The sequence below is a fragment of the Malaclemys terrapin genome, chromosome 2, assembly GCF_027887155.1.
Source record: "Malaclemys terrapin pileata isolate rMalTer1 chromosome 2, rMalTer1.hap1, whole genome shotgun sequence".
NCBI lineage: Eukaryota > Metazoa > Chordata > Testudines > Emydidae > Malaclemys > Malaclemys terrapin.
Genome location: NC_071506.1, coordinates 56,391,759 through 56,405,924, shown reverse-complemented (window position 1 = coordinate 56,405,924; position 14,166 = coordinate 56,391,759). Strand labels below are relative to the sequence as shown.

The 14,166-nt window shown below is 43.9% G+C and overlaps 1 protein-coding gene across 6 annotated transcripts in view; it reads right to left on the bottom strand.

Annotated features, from left to right (window-relative positions):
* Positions 1 to 12,638: 12,638 nt before the first annotated feature.
* The window catches only part of STAU2 (staufen double-stranded RNA binding protein 2), a 222,734-nt gene continuing 221,206 nt past the window's right edge, over positions 12,639 to 14,166 (bottom strand). For all 6 annotated transcript variants that reach the window (XM_054017183.1, XM_054017187.1, XM_054017188.1 and 3 more), the window contains one exon: positions 12,639 to 13,737. In XM_054017183.1, coding sequence (XP_053873158.1) covers positions 13,644 to 13,737 — 94 coding nt within the window. In that variant the 3' untranslated portion in view covers positions 12,639 to 13,643. The remainder of the gene's footprint in view (positions 13,738 to 14,166) is intronic.

Sequence of the window (14,166 nt, the reverse complement as noted above, 5' to 3'; positions counted from 1 at the left end):
GTTCTAAAACCTGACGAGCTGGTGTCTCAAGGGCATGATGAACCGGGAAGCTGGTCAGGGTCACCAACTAGCCCACTGAGGGAGAGCTGTGCAGCAAGGCTGAGCTGCGGCAATGAATTTAGGTATCTGGTATCTTACGGAACCTTGGGGCATGCGGTCTCTGAGCCCAGGGGCATCCGCTAAGCTCCCCTGATGCTGGCCTACTTCTTTTGCCAGTTGCCTACATTGGCCATCCTGGGTGGGATTTCCTTCAACCATCTAGTTTATTTTCACTAGACCTTCCTGCTTGCAGATGCTGCTCTTCAGACAGGACAGACAACGCTCTGGTTTGCTTGGCATTCATGTTCAGTCATTGGCTTGGTCCCAGTAAGTAACCTACTACACTGTTGCTGTACTTTTCTACAAAATCCTTGATTGAATGAATGGTAAATTTCCAGTGAAATGAGATCTGATTATTAGAGAAGGGATCGGGGCATCGGGACTACTGGGTTTGAATCCTGGGACTGCTGTCACTGACATGTTGAGACTTCGGATAAATCCTGTATCCAATTTGTGCCTCGGTTTACTCATCTGTAGGATGGGTTCCCTCCCTCACTGATGAGCGGGGGAGGAGGGGTGTTTTGAGGTTTAGTTTCTCAAAATGCTTTGAGATCCTGGCATGAAAGCACAGAGTATTATATTGTTGTAACAGGTAGACTGCCTTTTCAAACCGTATGTGCCATGGCTTTGACTGTTTTACTGGGCAGAGAGCCCGTTGTCTGTCATGCTTGATATCTTTCAAACTCCTAGACTCAGCTGATTGTTTTCTCTGCATTTAAAGGCTCTGTTGTATTCCACACTTTCAGCTGGTGTGGGGGAGGGAGAAGGGAATCTGTCTGTTTTGCAAGAGTGAAACTGGCAGTTGTACATATTGGTTTGTAGCAGAAATTGTTGCACAAGAGTCCACTGGCAACCTTCCCTTTACTAAGGAGCCTATCAGCTAAATGTCACACATGTGTTTGCTCTGGGCTTGCCAAAAGCAGGGAAATGTACAGGGAAATTGTTTAAAACACTCTTAGTAAAACTCTGAAGAACCCGGTGCCTATGTCCCGCAGCAGGGGACAGAGATGCCCACAACTAGCCAGCCCCGCTTTGTACATCCTTCCTTACGCTTGGAGTCCCCTTCCCAACCTAGTCAGCCCTGCCCTGCCCTCTTTCTTTCGAGTCTCTCCTTCAACTGCACTTCCTCCGTGTGGCCCGTAAAGTTTCACTTTCCTCTCTTAGTAACAGTACCATAAATAACATAAAATGCTAAAAATACACAAACTCCTCTAGACACCTTCATTATACCCAAAGCAGCTGCCATGATCTTATTGCTCTAACCCTTGCCCTCCCTCCCCTACCATCAAATGTTTCTTTCCCTGATCACGTCATGCTTTAAATCACAGCCTAGTCCCACAAGCACTCCCTACCCAGCAGAATACTTATGACTGTCAGTAGCCCCATTGGCTTCAATGGAACTATTGCGCATAGTATATTCTATGCTGGGTAGGACGTGTTTGTAGGACTAGTGCCATTTGGTTGCAAGCCCTTTGGGGGTATCGTCGTTTGTCTATAAAGCATCATGTACACTCGTGGTGTTGTATAAATAATTAATACCAGAGCTCACATCCAATAACCACCCACAGGAATTTATGGGATTGACTTGCTTGGCTGCTAAAAGGGATATCACAGAATTATGGAAGTCAGAGAAATCCTCCTAAACACACAGTCTAGGTTAATAGCCTTTGGGAGCAACCTTTACCCTACTCTTGAAAAAGCTTTTTATTGCACCAAAGGAAAGGCTAAGGAACGCACAGAAAGCACATTTTAAGTTAACTCAAATTCTGATTAATTTCATTTAACAGTATCACTAAACTAAAGCTTTGGTCACCCAGGCTACCCTTTAATTGCACAACATGGGAGACCCACGTGGCACCAAGTTATTGACAGTTCTTGGTATTAGCATTTGTTTGGCTTTCAGCTATGAATTGTTGTGCGTGTTGCATCCATTATTCCTCGGTGCAGGCCATAAGGTAATGAATAGTGATGCTAATTTTATTTCTAAAGCATTCCCCCTTCTGATGAAGAACTGTGGGAACTGTGCAAGGAAATGGAAACTTAAATCTCAAATACAAGAAACCCTCAGCCTAAAAGCTCATGCTCCTAACAGCCAAACTAACAGAACCAATCCAAACTGTCATGTCAAAATAAATGACTACATGGGGCCAAATAAGTGTAAGTGTGTATGAATGAGCCTGGGACTAACAGTGGTCCGAAAATGTATCTTTTGCATGGGAAAAAGCGTTTGTAGCAGGGTGAATCGCTGTGTGTGTGTGTGTGTGTGTGATTGATGAACTGAGGTAGCTGTTAGGTGGGGACATAATCCCATCTGACCTAAAATGTGACAACGCGATTCCCTAAAAGCTTGGTGCCTGGGAGCCCAGCGATCTGTCAGGATGAGGCATAACAAGGAGCTATCAAGTACAGCCTGGATCTACACTGTTCAAGGTTTTAAAAATCAACAGGGCCAACTCCAAGTCAAATGGTCAGTTCCTAGGCAGCTGATGTAGAGCACACACGGTGTGAGATGTGATCATGGACACTCAAAACAATACGTGAATTCTTAGACAATCCTGAACAAGCGGGAGTTCTAGGCATGAAGGAGCAGCTTGGAAGTAGGCACAAAGATGAAAGTACAAATAGTGGTGAGACAGGAATCTTGGGCAGAACAAAGGGAGTACAGTAAAAGACCTAATGCATCTTTCCATCTCTAATAGCTGTGGTTCATTTAAAATGCTGTCTCCAAGACCCACTGAAAATCCATTACCTGTCTTAATAAGTGCAATCAGTTCTATTCTATTTTTAATAAAAGTTGTTTCAAACCATCTAGAAGGCATCTAAGGACAATGGGTTGAAGTGGATTGCATTACTTGCTGCTAAAATGGAATTACAATAATTGAGCCTAGTAGTCATGAAGGTAAGTGCTGCTATCTACCCAGCAGCAAGGCTTCTGTTTTCCTAGAGCAGAGGATGATGTATGTATCTCACACCCAGCTGGCTATACTTTCCAAGCATTACTACAGGATGGAGACCAAACTTGCAGGTCCATGGGGCAAAAAAAGAGAGACAGCTATGAATTTTCAGTGTACTGATGATACTCTCAAGTTGTGTATAAAGAGTACTTTGCCAAGAAATCTCTCATACCTTGAACAACATGACAAATTGGTCTTGGAAAGATGGTGCATATGAAATCCATTGGTGACAATAAATCACTGTCCATCAGTGAATGATTTCTACCTTCTAGGAATTCTTCTTGAAATGCTGAAGACCAGTTAGTGTCCCTTAGTTATTGAAAGAATAGTTGCCAAGACTTACTCTGCTCTAAAGTTGGCAGGAGATAAGTCCTGACCTTGACAAGCATCATGTCAACGGCAAAGAAACACTGAACAAATCTGGAACCTTCCCATGGTATCACTGGGGTGTAGGTGCACCTGAAATTAAAAACTATGACTTTCTGTTTCTCCTTGCCCATAAAGGAGAGCACTGCAGTGGCAGGAGATGGACCTCTGCATGTCTAAAGATGGTTAGCACCCTTCTCTTCCAAAAGGAGGCATTGATAATATATGGCAATGATGGCACTGCAACCACACCACTTATTGTAAGGAAATATGATCTGCGAGCGTCCTTAGCTCAAATAAGATCAATCCAGAGAATTCAGAAATGATGGTGCTAGTTTGGGGGAAGAGGCAGCATGGTGCTGCCTGCTGCTGGTGTTCAAGTGGTTTGGAAGTCAGGGCTGCTTTTGGATTTCCATCTGGCCTGAGTTCAAAAGCACAATTTTTCATCTGTGTTTGGGAAGGTCGTTTCAACTACTTCTCCAGGATGTGACTCTATCCAAGCCTTTGACCTTTTTAACCAGTTTGTTGTGCTGCATCCTGGGGGTGGTAAATTTTCTGTTATAAGAAGATTATTGCATCAGACACATGCTCTTATCTGATGAAATAAGATCAGAAAGCTTCAGGCCAAATAGTTTTTACCTTATTCAATCTGAGCTGCCTTTCTAGCTTGGTGTGCAATAGCCTCTTTGGGTGAAATCCTGACCCCATTGAGGTCAATGGTAAAACTCCCATTGCGTTCTGTGGAGCCAGAATTTCACTCATTCGCCACTTAAAGCTGTGGCGTTTGGATCTTATTTGGCCTTTAGTCGTGTTTTGTTTTGGGGCTGTCTGTGTTGCTCTCATTAAAGCCAAGTTGTTAAAATAATAATAAAAATGGTCCTAGCCTACAGCCTTGTTTGCCAATTGCAGCCGACAGTGAATCTTTGTGCCCATGTTCTAACGATGGCCATGCCATAGATGCTGTACCTGAGGGGTGGGTGAGAAAGGCGACTGCATGTCCACCTGGTCGAGCCTGATCCTCTGTTACACCACTGCTGGGTGGTGTAATGGGGTCTCAGTATAACTGAGAATCAGGCCCAATTATGTTTTAATATTGATTTATTATTATTGCTGCATGTGAGCAATTTCAATAGGTGACACCATGATAAAAATATTACGGTGCACCTAAACAATAGGCAAAAACTAAGCAGGCAGGCTTAGGCCATCTGTTTTCAGTGCACAAGTTTATCTTCAACACACCGGAGGGAAGGGCATGAATTGCATTCTCCAGACTAATTTTTCCCTAATTTATTCCAGTGCAACCCTACTGAACTCAAAGGGCCAAAGTTGGCCCTGGAATAAATGGCTGTAACTCCACTGGAATTGTGTCTGGTTGTGCCACGGTTGATTGTGGCCCGGTGAGTATCACTGGGTGGAGAGTGGAGGCTTTAGGTTGGAAATCATTCTTTGTAACTGCTTTATTCTCTGTTTTCTACAAACCAATTACTGAGGGCTAGTTAATTGGGAACACATTAGAAACATGTTTTCATTGTTATGCCTGAAATTTCCTTTGTACTAAACTGTTACCAAGTTAAAACACCAAGTACAAAAGCGCACACCTACCCGTGACTAACTGCATAAAGCAAACGTCAAGCAGTGTGCTTTAAAATTAAAACAGTACAGGGCATGTGTTTTAATAGAAATCATCTCACAGAAACATTGTGCAAGTCTGAGCCACAAACTGCACACTTCAGGCTCAAATCATTGCAAAGCAAGAAGGGGAAGGAACCCATGCAAGTATGGGCCATGAGTAGATGATATGAGGGGAAGACATATACAGATGGCATCATTTCCCCCCTCCAACTGACACCTTCCTTCCATTAGTTTAGGTTTCTTTGTTTTTGGTGGGGGCAGAGTAGGAGGTTAGCTGGTGAACACGACATCCTTCTCTTCTTCTAGTTCTCAGGGAGATCTCCTGTGCAAGTCTTGCCAGATATACAAACTAATCACTAATACTGTAGGTGCAGTTCCATGGAGATAACTAGCTATGTTTTAATAAGAGACTTGATGGAGGACAACAACCCTTTCCCACTTATCATGAAATGCTGCCCCCAGAGAACTACAAACTACAGAATATGTTATTCAAGCTACTGATTTTCCTCTTCATTACAAAGGACGTCTTTGTGTGAATGTAGAGGGAAAATGAGACATGAAAACCTGCTTACATAATGCAAATGAAAGCAGAAAGAGGCAGGGACCCTGCATGTTTGTGGAGAAAGGCACACAAATATTCCCAACAATACACATTATTTGCCTAGCATTTAGGATCAGAAACAATAGAGGCTTTTTTACAAGACAAAAATACTGATTAAGGACTTGATCCAACTCTTGTTGCAGTGAATGTTAGTCTTGCTTTTGGTTTCATTTGGGAGTTGGAGCACAAACATGAATAAAACTCAGCAGCGACTCCTCAATAAGACTGGTGAGTTCAAGGGTAGTCGGAGCTAGCCAGGGCTTTTACACCTATTTTAAAGAGGGCCTAATTTCATGGTCACCCTCAGGTCAAAGGGATTCCATAATGCTGGAACCACAGACACACAAATGTAAACATTTTCCCTGTTGACTCTATAAGTCCCATGTGGCTCATCCCCATTTCCTCATGCTTCAGAGGAATGGGATGATCTAGAGAAAGTAGGAAGCTCAGAACACTTTCCAGGATTCAGTCCATTAAGGGCCTTTAGGCAGAAATCTTCTTCACCTACCCCATCCCCACAAGCATCATACTGCTGTGTGCTGCACTAGTGCAGGCAATGCCTCTGTCTGTTTGGGAACCTAGTGAGCAATGTCCATTTGTGAACATAAAAACTTCCTTCAGAATTTGCTGATTGTTGGTTGCTAGGCTATACGTGCAATTGGAGGCAATAAGTGGTCTAAAATTGACCATGTGAATGCTCTTGCTTTGAACTTCATTAGATACTTAACTTCCCCGTGAAAAGACTTCTCATGTGTGTGTGAGATATTGTGGTTCACTGCCCACAGAAGGTGCTTAAAATAGCTTGAAAATAAAATTAGGGCGCATTTTAACCTGTGTACAATTCCCAATTACTAAAAGATCTTGTAGGCCCATAACTGCATAAAAATTTAGCGCTTAGCCCTTGTAATGGGAAAATTGACATGACCTTAATGATAGTGCCTCTGCCAAAGGAGGTAGCATGGAAGAAGCAGTCTATGGCAAGTGCTGTCACTGTTTGGCGTGGTCAAATCACTTACCTCACAATGTACCACAAGTTCCCCAACTGTAAAATAGCAAGATGCTGCTTGCTCCCCTTTGTGAAATGTTTCATGGGTGAAACATGCTGAGTGCAGGCTAAGTGGTGGTGGTTATTTCGCTTGCACTAGCACCTGCATTGTTCTAGGCACTTTGCAAACAAAAGTTGACTCAGACTCTGCCTCACAGAACGTACGATCTAAAACACTAAATACAAATGATTATTTGCTGTGGTGCCACTTAGCCTAAGTGTTTCAGGCACAGTAGACATATGTGGACATGTCAGAGCATTTCAGATGTTCATTGTCCATTTTTAAAACAGTTAAACACTATGAAATATTTTTTATTTACCAGTTTTGTAGAGGGAAGAATCAGGGCTGTTGGAGGAAAATCTCTTTAAGATCACTGCAGAGAAACATTTCCGAATAGCATTTTGATGCTGCTGTCTGGGGATCCAGTAGGAACAGCTATGCACTAACAGGAATGGTCACATTTAAAGACTAGGGTCACATTCATGACTGGGGTAACTCCCAGTGGGGATGAACTGGTCTCAGGATCTTTGGCAAATTGTGTAGCAAGGGTCAAACTCCGTCCAAAGTGCACTGCTATACTGGACTATTGAACGACGGCTGCGCTGTTGATAAACATGTTGCATGTAGCAGTGCTACACAGACTGGAACACCTGCATTGTGTCACCAGCCTTAGCATGCCTCAAAAGTGGTCCTGTAAATTGGTCCCATGGGATTCATGTGTAATGTCTTACATGTCGAGGCCCCCATGCTGCTCTCCATGCCTGTGAGTAGGAAGGACCACAGCCTCCCTATCCCCTGATCTATGGCCAGGGAAATCCATTCCCAGACCCTCCCACCCCAGAGAAGCCTCATCAAAGAGGCTCCAGGCCTTCAGGCTGGGAGGGATTAACTGGTAACCAGGGGCGGCTCTAGGCATCAGCAAAGCAAGCACGTGCTTGGGGCAGCCCATTTGCAGGGGCGGCAGCCGGGGGATCCAGCCTGGGATCTGAGAACCAACAGAGGGCCCTGGGAGCTGTAGTTCCTTGGTTAGCTCCCTGCCTATAGAGCCAGCCCTGGAGCAGGGAAAGAACTACATTTCCCAGCATTCCCTTGGCCACTACCAACAGAAAAGAGGGGGAGGGAGTGAGGAAGCTGAGACCTCATGCTGCAGCCTGCTGTGAATGGAGAGCTGCACTGTGAGTAGGGATACCATATTTTAACATTCAAAAAATAGGACATTCCACGGGGAGGGAGGGTAGCCCCACCCTGCCCCCATCCACTCCCTCCGACTGCCCCCCACAGAAACCCCAACCCATCCAATCCCCCTGCTCTCTGTCCCCCGATCACCCCCTCCCGGGACCCCTGCCCCTAACTGCCCCCCAGGACCCCACCCCCTATCTAAGCCTCACTGGTCCTTGTCCCCTGATTGCCCCCTCCCCGGACCCCACCCTATCTAAGCCTCCCTTCTCCTTGTCCCCAACTGCCCCCTCCTGAGACCCCCCCCAACTTCCTCGTTAGGACCCCATCCCCTACCTGTCCCCTGACAAACCCCTGGGACTCCCATGCCTATCCAACTGCTGCCTGTCCCCTGACTGCCCCCCCGAACCCCTGACCCATCTAACCCCCCATTCTCCCTGCCCCTGACTGTCCCCCTGAACCTCCGCCCCATGCAACCCCCCCTGCTCCTTGTCCCTTGACTGCCCCCCCTGGAACTCCATACCCCTTCTCCAATCCCCCCAGCCCCCTTACCGTGCCACTCAGACCAGCGTGTCTGGCTCCGTGCAGCACCAGACACGCTGCTGCATACATGCTGCATGCTTCCCTGCGGAGCCACAGCCCCGCCCCCCCCAGCACCTGCCTTCCAGATTTGAACACCTCAAAATTCAGGAGTGCTCAAGCTCAATTCGGGCTGCTGTTACTTCATTTCTCCCAAATCAAATATACTGATCCACTGTAACTTGCTGTAGAAAAAGTAGGATAAAATTGAGCAAGAAATGCTTCCCAGTGGTTATTAGGACTGGAATTGCTATTTTCAACAGCCATTGCCTTTTGTTTGTTTGTTTAAAAGGAAGACAGTGATATTGCATTGGCAAATTCCCCATAGAAAGAAAGAGTGGAACAAAAGAATAATAAAGGCACCTCAACTTTTCCTCATTTATGTAGGACAGTCTTATAATATGCATCCAGATATCCTCCAATCACACAAGCTGAAAATTGTTCCACTTCACTGCAGTTCTGTAACCATATGGGAACCAAACCTATCTGTGTTCTGTGCACATCTAAAATTCCTGCTGAATGACCTGCCCTGGGAGCAAGTTACCAGTGACCCAGGGCTGCGGCGGAAGGAGGGGGCAGGTGCGGGGGGAGGGGGGTGAGAGCCCAGGGCAGGAGCGGCAGGAGGTGTGTGTGTGTTGGGGGGGGAGAGCCCAGGGCTGGGGCAGCAGGGGGGTGTGGTTCGGGGGGGAGAATCCAGGACTGGGGCAGCAGGAGGGTGCGGCAAGGAGCCCGGGGCTGGGACGGGGGGCAGCCAAAATTTGTTTTGCTTGGGGCGGTAAAAAACATAGAGCCGGCCCTGCTGGTAACTGCCAGCTGTGCACACCACCTGAGATGTGAACGTCAGTTTATGTTCTTCCTGGTTTGGGCATCACCAGGAATGGACAATTCGGCAGTTGTAAAATCGTTACAAATTCTGTTACCAATTCATGACCCCGAAACAAATCCAGCTCACTCGCTCAGCGCTGTCCTGGTTCCGCAGGACTAAACAAAGTTAAAAATAGTAGAAATCTTACTTTTTTGTCAGAAAAATAAAGTCATGACACTGACTAGACACTGGGAGCAGGCCTAGGAAGGTGCCATTTTTGCTTGGATAGTTTTCTGAGCATATGTAGTCTGGACCTGAGTTGTTAATAGTCAACCTTGTGCTCTTTCAAGAAGCACAGCATCAGGTTTAATTAATCTTCAAAAATCCTTTAATGTTTAATGTTGAGCCTAAGGAAACATTGGTTCTGCTTCTCCAACTGCCTTCCACTTTGCGTGGTCACTTATACCTGCACAAAGTAAACACAAAACACTAGTCACTGAGCCAGGTGGCATTTTACACTCCCTTTGTACAGGTTTAAATGACCACACAAGGCACGAAGCTAGGTAGAAGCAGGCCTCTTGTTAATACAGGTTTCACAAAGACTAAAATTACATTGCACTTGGAAGATTGCATTGTAAGTTAGTGCAGTAAAATTTCCAAAGGCTACAGTGCCCAGGAACTGGCACTTACATTGAGAGTCTCATGAGAATCAACCGGAACATTCTAGCTGGACTACTCAGGGGTTTTATTTGTGAAGCGGAAGGCATTTTCTGGAGTCTGACAGAGAAATGAAATTATCAACTCCCTTTTGTCTGGGGCAAAGGCTGGATACCCTGCATAAAGAGTTTGGGGGAGACACCTGGAATTCAACACAGAGAAGAGGGCAACATGAGCTTGGAGGACACTGATGCTTCAGATGTGAACTGTGTAGTTGTGATTGTTTCTGAGTGTAACTCCAGGGGCAAGATTTTGGTTTGTTACTGAGTTTTAGTGGAGGGGCTATCTGCCATTTATATAATACATGTTTATAATACAACTGTTAAAGTGAAGAGTAGTTGGACTCTCAGGCCATCACACCTTCGCAGTTGCGCAGGAACGGACCAAATGGCAAATGATTGCTACAGCCGACAGTCTGGCTAAGCATTGAAGAAGAAGTGGATTATGCCTAAGCAATCTCCTTGATTACACCCAGGCAATGCCACAAAAGTCAATGGTATTGCTTGCATATGAATGACTTACCTTTGAATCTACTGACCTGATCTACACTTGTGCTATTCATGTTGCTGTATAACATGGAGAACATGAAAAAAAGCAAAATTTCAGCCTGATAGTTTCCAAAGTTAGTAGAGATAGAGGAGCAAAGCAATTCTGGCATTGGTTCCTTCATCCACCTGAGCCTCCAAGCGAACAGCACGAAATACATTGAGAAACCCTTTGGAGACTATGTTGGACTAGAGATGGCAGAGCTGGGAAGTGACTGATGTTGGCAATATTATCACCTGGGACAGATCTCCTATTCCGGCACACTTCTCATCAGGAGATGACGTTGCTCTGAGCAACATCAGCTTCTCCTCCTCAGGAAGCCAACCCATGGAAGTGAGTGAGCACTGCGGTCGAGGGGTTGGGTGGGACTCAGTGTGGTTGTGCTAGCTCTGCTCTTGGATGTGCCCAGATCTGTCGATTTCCCTGGAGACCTCTGAACACCTGCACAATCCAAGGCTGTGCCACTCCACCCCTCCAAATGGCTGCTGCTAGTCCCTCCCCAGTCTCAACAGGAGGAATATTACCCTAAATACATGCAGTTCACCATGCAAAGTGTTTTAAAAATAGGTTTCTCTCTTCCTCTTGTGGGTTTCTCTAAGATAGGTGTTAATAGGGCCTGTAATATGTACAGCATATTTGGAAACGCTGTCAACAGTAATCTAAGCCAATGGCACTTAACCTTTCCACTACTGTACCCCTTTCAGGAGTCTGACTTGCCTTGCGTACCCCCAGGTTTCACTTTAGTTAAAAACTACTTGCTTACAAAATTAGACATAAAAATAAAAATACAGAAGTGTCACAGTGCACTGGTACTGAAAAATTGCCGACTTTCTCATTTTACCATATAATTATAAAATAAATCAACTGGAATATAAATATTATACTTACATTTCAGTGTATAGTATATAGAGCAGTATAAACAAGTCATTGTATGAAATTTTAGTGTGTACAGACTTCGCTAGTGCTTTTTATGTAGCCTGTTTTAAAACTAGGTAAATATCTAGATAAGTTGATGTATCCCCTGGGAGACCTGTGTGTACCCCTAGTTGAGAACCACTGGTCTAAGCCTGTCCTAGGTTAGCAGGCTGCTAGACTGAAGGGTGCAGAAGAACTGCCCACTTCCATAGCCAATGGAGACAATGCGCTCCTTGAAAAAGACATTGGTCATAGTTCAATATTTCTCTACCATTTTAAGACTCTGATCCTGCCAAATGCCTCCTGGAAGTTACACACTTTCACAGGAGCTAAGGTGCTCAGCATTAGAGGTGGCTGAAAAAACGGAATCCATTTCTGAGAAAACGTTTTTTGGGGGATTTTTTTTTTTACCCTAAGCAGGATGAAATGTCAAATGTGAAACTTTTGGTTTGTTGACTGACCTCAGAGAATGTTCTGTGTGAAAATGACAAAAGACGGCCCAGATACCAGAGAGCCTGGGCACTCAACCTCCCCACCAGCCTCCCCAACTCTGGGAGCCAGACAGGCACTGCTCGTACCTGGAGTTGGGGGGAGGTGGGAAGGCAGAGCCCCCAGAAGTTGAGAACTCTGAGCATGAAGGTTCTTAGTACCTTCATGAGAGTAGGACTGAGCATTCTGCAGAGGATCAGATGTAAAGCCACAACTTTGTGGATATAATTTTTCACAGCAACTAGCTTTGTGTGTTTTATGATACTTATTACCTTGCAGAGCATAGAGCATCAAAGGACTTTCAGAGATGGGGCCCAGATACATATGCAATTTGCACTGTTTCCGTATATTGCTATTTGTGTGTTTTCAGGTCAGGTGAGTCAGACAGGTTGTGATTTGTGGGTTATGTGCTTGTGAAATCTTATGTAATTGTAATTCTATTGTTGTGCAATTGACAGCTGCGTCATGTTTTTGTTGCACAAGATAAAAAAAATGGAAAGCTCTTTAAAAAATTATATACTTGAATCTAAAATGAGCTTGGGGTTATATATAAGTAGAACCATAGTTTCATAGGAGGCAGCCCCGTGGTGGAAGATATGGTCTAATCCAGTTCTTATCATAGGTACTAGTTGTTCAGTGTAAGTTTTTGTGACTTTTCAAGTAGTCCTGCTAGGTGAATATTTTTAAAGAATAAAGAAGAGATGACACCACCATTGTACACATGAACTGATGTGGTTTTACTGCATTTGCCCACATATCTGAACATTCTGGTACCGAGTGCAGCTGCCAGTTTAATCTCTAATACCATACCTTCTACAAGGAAAATCTTTCCATCTGTTTCAACTGTTTTCTTCCCTTTTCTAGATAACATTTCAATCCTATCTGCTGTTCCTGATCAGAATGCAGTTATTAAAAACACTCAGTTGATGCAAACGGTGGGTTGATACAACACACAGAATGGGGTGTAGATGTGCTTCACACAACAGAGAACAGAATTAAGGGGGAAATGTTCCTTGGAGGCAAGACGCCTTTTCAATTGATAACGGGGAGGGAAATCAAATACGGTAACTGCTTTTCCTGGAGTATATTGCGACTGATCATTACTAACATCAGTTCATGTTTAAGCAAAGACTTTTCATGATTTAAACTTCTGTTTGCATACAACTCTGAGTAGTGCATCTTAAAGTCATACATATTGATACAGAATGAAAAATGCATAATGGCTGCATAAAAAGATAAGCTGTATGACTATATATGAAGACAACAACTACAATTCTCACAGCACTGTCATTGGTTAATTTTAAAATATTCAAGCATTTATTTTAAAAAAGAGTAAAGCTGAACTTAAACTACACTATGAAAAAACTGTGTGACTGAATCAATGCTGACTCATATTAATCAGTTTAAAACTTTACCTTTTTTCATAACACTTTGTTAATTAATTGTTATTTTAAGTTCCAGTAACATGATCAGATTTCTGCTGCCTCTGGGCAATTGAGTTATGATCTGATCTCAAGTACTGAGGGAAAAGCTCAATTTTATTTTCCCCCAGTTGAATAAGCAGTACCATGTATACTATCTCTTGTGTTAGAATAGTGTTGTCTTCACATAAGACTCAAATAATAGTATTAGTCATTCATTTCCTCGTACACATACACCCTATTGCGTGTTGACAGGTTTATAAGGATGCAGTGGCGGCCATGGGTGCTGGGAAGCTCCTAGACGACAGCCTTTGAATCCTTGCAGTCCTGAGCAATGGTGCCTGAGTTAGTCTGTTTATTGTCTGCTTTCTCTCCCAGATGCTTGACTTGTCTGAAAGATTAATACATTAACAAGAGCGGTAAGGTCCAGGGTTGCACATCTTTAAGACATGTTTATTAGCAGATGGCACATGAGATTCAAAGGTCACCATGAAAGGTGACATTTTAAAGTGAAACAACAATATTTATGCTCAGATACTATGCGATGAGATCATGTGGAAAATGTTTCTGATTAAATCAGTTTTATAAATAGGCACAGTATATCTATTGAAAATTCCAAATGCCACTTATATTTATAGTGTATCTCTTACGCTGCTATTTGGTAACTTAAGACTACTTTGTTCCTTATGCTACATTCAAAGTTGGGAAAATATACTGGTTTTTACAAACAATCCTATTTTCTTTCAAAATAATTAATTTTTAAAAATCCACTGTGAAACTTACATCTATTGTATATTCCTCAGAGCTAAAATTCCAAATC